Here is a 6040-nt window from a genome sequence, read left to right on the forward strand (position 1 = left end):
CAGCCCACCAGCCCCACCAGCTCCCACCAGCCCCCACCAGCCCCCACCAGCCCCCACCAGCCCCCACCAGCCCCACATATCTCGCCCAGGCCGGAGCTTATCACATCCACTCCACCCCCTGGAGCAGATTACTCAGCCTTTCCAGAATCAGAATGGCACCCTGGGGACCTCGGGAGGGGAGGACAGGGGCTGCCAGATCTCCAGATCTCCAGATGAGGGGCTGGTCTGAAGCCCTCCGTCGCCCCGGGCTGCCCCGGCACCCTGCCCTGGGGTCTGGACACAACGGAGAGCTCACCTGGAGCAGCATGCTGAGGCCCAGATTGCGGTGCCTCCTCTCCAGCTCTGACACAGCCTGGAGCAGGGACCCAAAGCGCTCGGCCGGGTCAGCGTCCTCATCCTCCGGGGACCCCTCCTCTTTATCCGCCTCCTGCAGAAAACGCTCCTCCTCCTCGGCAAAGAACGCCCTGAGCTTCTTGTAGTCGGTCAGGGCTTTCTTCCTGCGGTCCATCACGTGTCCCTGCAGGGCAGGGAGGCAGACGGCGGGGAGGGACACCTGTGTCCCCAGGATACACCCTGGGGCCTCCCGCCCCCACCGCTGCCCACCTCGGGGAGAAGGGTCTGCTGCTCGGTGCACGGCACTCAGCTGCATCCCTGCCAAATGGGGTCAGGGTCCCCTCCTCGGGCCGACCGCAGGCCTGCCGCCACTTGCCTTCCACACTGCTGCAGCGGACTCGGCCTGGCCGTGCAGGTCCCGGGCGTCGTTCAGGTCTTTTCTCATGATCTCCACAGACCCCTTGTTCTCCTGGGAAGACACGCTGGTTACTGGTGGGCGTACGGTCAGAAGCTCCAGGGTCCCCTCGCCCGGTCAGGGGCAGACTCAGCATGTGACCGTGGCCTGTCAGTTCTGCACAAGCCGACCAAAGGCACCAGAGGGGGTCTCAGCAACCCCACGAAGCTCTCTCCAGAAGGAACTCTGATAGGAAACACCTGCTAAGACTACAACCAGGCAACTGGACAAAGACCAGGCTCTGTGGTCCCTACTGTTATGTCGCCAAGGGAGCGATGCCGAGTGGCCTCTCAAGGGTGCACTGACCCTACACCTAGGGTCCCCCAGCAGGAGCAGACCCCAGCTCCCGTCCAGCCACCCCCAGTGCCCATGGGGACCCAGGACCCACCACCTGACAGAATGCTTCCCTCCCCGGTCTTCCCTAGGGCGGTGGGACCACACACATTGTCTCTGCCCTGAAGGAGGTCCTGGCTGTCTTTACTCCCTCTGTGACCCCACCTCCATGGGGGGTCCCCAGGCCCCAGCTACAACCAGCGTCTGCAATAGCGGGTGTCTACCCAGGGTCGACAGCACAGCGAAGGTTTCCATGTCGAGCAGGTGGGGGTCGCGGAGAGGGAGTGGGAAGGCGGTCTGGGGGAAGGGAGGGGGACGCACTGGACCTCAGCAGCTGACGGCCAGGCTCATTGCCTGGTCCACCGGACAGGATCTCGGGGGTTAGAGCCAGCGGGGGTGGGGCTGCTGCAGGGTGACGTCACGCCCGGAGGCAGGGCAATGAGGTGCTGGGGGCGCGGTATGGGGGCGGGGTCGGCAGATGGACACTGTCTTCAGATGGGGGGAGGGGTACAACAGTCCGAAGATGTAATATGGGGATGAGTGTGGGAGGTGGGGGGAAAGGATACGGCCCAGGGATGGGGGCCGGCGATAAGGGAAGAGGACACTGTCCAGGGGATGGGGAGGTGGGGCACAGGGCACCGTGTGCCAAATGAGAAGGGAAGACAGAGCACAGTCTAGGGACGGGTGAGGGGCAACAAGGCATGATCCGGGGAAGGGGACCCGGGTTGGAAAGAGGACAGGGTACCGTCAGAGTGGGGGTGGGGGGGAATGGAGGACTGGGCACCATGTCCAGGGGCGGGGACCGGGGTGGGGGATGGGGGACAGGACACAAGCTGAGGGCGCAGGAGGGAGACAGGGCACCGTCCGGGGGCGGGGACCGGGTTGGGGGATAGGGGACAGGACACCAGCTGAGGGCCGAGGAGGGGGAGAGGGCACCGTCCGGGGGCGGGGGCCGGGTTGGGGATGGGGACGGGCCGCGCACAGGTCGCCGCCCGCGCGCACCTTGCCGCGCAGCGCCTTCCTCCAGCGCGGCTCCCACTCGGGCGGCTCGGGCCCCGCGGCCATGCGGCAGGCGGCGCACAGCGGGCCCCCGTCGGCGCGGCAGAGCAACTGCAGCGCCGCCTCGGAGGCCGGGCCGTCGCGCGCGGGCGCCGCGGCCGCCTCCTCGAGCGCCAGCAGGCGGCGGCTGAGCGGCGGGCGGCCGGGCTCCACGGCGCGCTGCCAGCAGTCGTCGGCGCACTCGGGGCACGGGAAGGGCCCGTCCTCCTCGGCCCAGAAGCGCACCACGCACGCCCGGCAGAAGCGGTGGCCGCAGTCGGCGCGCACCGGCTCTCGGGGCGCGCGCTGGCACAGGGCGCAGGCGGCCTCGGCGGGGCCCGCGGGGAGCGCCAGGGCGGCGGCGGCGGGGGCCCTTGGGGAGGGCGCGGCCGGAGGGCGGGCGAGGCCGAGGACGCGGCGCAGGGACGGTGACCAGGGCGTGCGGGCGAGGCGGGCCCGAGACGCGGCGGACAGCGGGGACGGCCGGAGAGCCGAGGCCGGGGACAAGGATGGCGACGGGGACGCGCGGGGCGGGGACGGCGGGGCGCCCCACGCAGGGTCCTGGCAGAGGTGTGCTTCTCGCTCTGGGATCCTGGCAGCGGCGCTCCCCGCACAAGGTCCTGGCAGGGGTGCGCACGCGCCACCCTTCCCGGGTCCTGGCCGGGAAGCTCGCCTCGAAAGGTCCTGGCAGCGGTGCCCTGCACACTGCCGTCCGCCGGCCGGCCCACATCCTCGCACCCTGCAATCTTACCAGGATTGTCACTTACCCCGTAAATGACTCTGTGGACGAGAGGGAAACTGTTTTACTATTATATGAAGACTCCATTCTAAAGGTCTTTTGTAAGCTGCTAGGACCTGAGCCGAGGAGCGCCCGCCCCCGCGGGGTTGGGGCGGGGCTGCAAACGGCCCTCGGGGGCCCTCCCCGCGAGCCCGCGCCCGGCACGCACCTCCTCGCCTGGACCGCCCCGCTCGCCCCGCCCCCCACCTGTCCCCCGGGGACCGGCCTCGCGTCCGCTGCCCCGCGCATCTCCGACTGGAGGATCCCGGAGGCGGCGGGCTGAAGCTGTCCCGTGAGACCCAGAGCTACGGGCCCCAGGACTTTTCTTCGCAATTCTTTAGCGGGGGGGGAGAAGCAATCTGTTCTGTTATTTTGAAGACAACCAAGCACGCAGTTAAAACAAAAAATCACTGTGATTTAGCACTACATACTTTTTAAATTTTAAAAAATTGGGCGCCTGGGTGGCTCAGTTGGTTAAGCGACTGCCTTCGGCTCAGGTCATGATCCTGGAGTCCTGGGATCGAGTCCTGCATCGGGCTCCCTGCTCAGCAGGGAGCCTGCTTCTCCCTCTGACCCTCCCCCCTCTCATGTGCTCTCTCTCTCTCATTCTCTCTGTCTCAAATAAATAAATAAAAATAAATCTTTAAATTTTAAAAAATTAGCCTGTTACTCCAGACGAATGCAAAATCTTCTGAGTTACATTGCTTCCAGTTTTTTGTGTTTTTAAAATTTTGGCACAGACCTGAGAAGGCAGTAAATGGGCAGTGTAACTAGTAAACTAACGTTAGTTCTGTGGAGTAATGGTCAGGAAGGGGCGTCAGGCCCAGCATACCTGATCCGTTGGGTAAGTTAACTCGGGAGAGAAAAGTTAAGAGAGCAAGAGAGAGAGAGGAAGGGAGGAAGGAGTTCAGCAAATTCCAAGATACTCAGTGAGTCGAACAATAATCAACAATAAAGGTAAGTAGCCCAACTCGCAAAGTTTGAGCCACAAATATACAAAGAGTTCATAAAATTTGGTATAGAAATATTTACTGGAGAAATAGCACCCCCCCCCCCATAGGATTTGTCAGTTCACAGAAAAAAGCAATTGCTGAATAGATTGTTCTATATGGCTAGATGTTTCTGTGATGTGTCCCTCAGAACCGGCCACCGGGACCTGCACACACACGGCCGGGCTAAGTGTTGTTTGTGAGACTGTGTGAGTAACCTTGGGAGCCTGGTTATTTAAAATATATCATCTGGCCTCCAGGTCAGAACTGGCCCTTCTGCTCTGGACGCCAAGAGCTGTAAACCTTTTCTCACATCCCCTTCTGCTCCAGGCTGAGCTTGCCCCCCAGGATGGAATCGGGAGGGGAGGCAGTCACACCTAGCCCAGGCTCCTTGAAAATACAGAAATGAGGGCGCAGAAGGCTAGCTGGGGACAGGCAGAACCTGACACCCCACAAATCCCCCCACTACGGGATATATGTGACATTCCTCAAGACACTCCCGACTGCCTTAAAGGAAAAACAAATAGTTGACTTACAGAGATCACAATCCTGCAAGACATGGGGTCTCCCTCTGTTTACAAAAGTCTTAGCAATTTACAAGAACAAAGCATTTCTATCAATGGTCTAGCTTCCAGAAGGAAATGTAGATACAGTTAAATGTCCTTACAACCTGCAGCCCACTGACAGATCCTTGAAGCAGCAGAGTGTAATGTTCCTCCAGGAAGCTCCCAACTATCTCACCCTTAATGCCTTGCTAGACGGAAAAACAACCTTAGCTTGACAATGGTAGGCCTCCAGTATCCTGTGAGTCTTCTTTAACATACAAAAATCCTTTTGAAACCTCCCTTTTCCTTACCTCCCCCAACTGCCAAGTATATAATTAACCAATTATAAGGCCCCGGGGGCAGCAAGCTCTTTCTGCCCACGGGTCCTGTCCCCGTGCTTTAAGAAAACCACCATTTTGCACCACAGGTATCTCAAGAATTCTATCTTGGTTGTCAGCTCCGGACCTCACCCCACCGACCCTCACTTACAAAACCCCGTCAGAAACATGAAAACATGGAAATGCAGCTCGCTCCTCCTAGGCGAACAGATGTTTGACTTCAGACCCCGTCATTTGCCCTATAAATAGGGCCCTTATGGGGCCGGTCCGTGGCAAGTCTCACCTGATGGGGATGATGCTCTGTTGAGGCCTCCTCGGGACTCCAGCCTGGCTGTCTCCACGGGGCACCCCCAGCTGATGAGGCTCGATGTTGTACGTGCCTGATAGGATGTTACTTTGCCTAATTCGCATTTGTCGCCTGGATCACACAGATGTGTAGATTCTTTTCTTCTATTAGGTTTCTATAATAACAGAATTTTCTTTCCTTTTTGAAATCAAGACACGGCTGCTTTGAATCTTTTGTTCAGAACATAGATGTGGGGGGAAAAAACCACACTGACCAGTTACTAAGAAATAGTAGGACTTTTCTTTATTATTAAGTTAACAGACTCCCCAAAACTGGATTTTGCAAATACGGCAAAAATAAGGACCTTCAGATTTTTCATAACCTTTTGGAATTCCTTTTTTCAAAATATGTACTATTAAAATAACCCAACATGGAAATAAAGCTGTTCCTGATTTGGCTTGGTTTGGTTTGGAGAAATGTTTGTCGCATCACTATTTGGGGAAAACACAAAAGCTTCAAAATTTCCACTCATACAGAATAAGCAAGTCATAGTAGCCATCAGTTTGAAAATGTGTGCGTGAGTTGCACCCCAATGTTCATAGCAGCAATGTCCACAACAGCCAAACTGTGGAAAGAGCCGAGATGCCCTTCAACAGATGAATGGATAACGATGTGGTCCATATATACAAGGGAATATTACTCAGCCATCAGAAAGGATGAATACCCAACTTTTACATCAACATGGATGGGACTGGAGGAGATTATGCTAAGTGAAATAAGTCAAGCAGAGAGTCAATTATCATATGGTTTCAGTTATTCGTGGAATTTAAGAAGCAAAACAGATGAACATAGGGGAAGGGAAGGAAAAATAAGATGAAAATTGAGAGGGAGGGAAACCATAAGAGACTCTTAGCTGTAGGCAACAAACTGAGGGTGGCTGGAGGGG

At 57.8% G+C, this 6040-nt stretch overlaps 1 protein-coding gene across 1 annotated transcript in view; it reads right to left on the minus strand.

Moving 5' to 3' along the window:
* RNF187 (ring finger protein 187) overlaps nucleotides 1–5219 on the minus strand; it is a 5673-nt gene extending 454 nt beyond the window's left edge. Inside the window, exons 1-4 of the mRNA XM_032397905.1 lie at nucleotides 5092–5219; nucleotides 2123–2531; nucleotides 710–802; nucleotides 296–517 (exon numbers count right to left, since the gene is read on the minus strand). Of these exons, the coding sequence (XP_032253796.1) occupies nucleotides 296–517; nucleotides 710–802; nucleotides 2123–2531; nucleotides 5092–5219 (852 nt within the window). The remainder of the gene's footprint in view (nucleotides 1–295; nucleotides 518–709; nucleotides 803–2122; nucleotides 2532–5091) is intronic.
* Nucleotides 5220–6040: the final 821 nt, after the last annotated feature.

This window comes from Phoca vitulina, unplaced genomic scaffold (genome assembly GCF_004348235.1).
Source record: "Phoca vitulina isolate PV1807 unplaced genomic scaffold, GSC_HSeal_1.0 scaffold106, whole genome shotgun sequence".
NCBI lineage: Eukaryota > Metazoa > Chordata > Mammalia > Carnivora > Phocidae > Phoca > Phoca vitulina.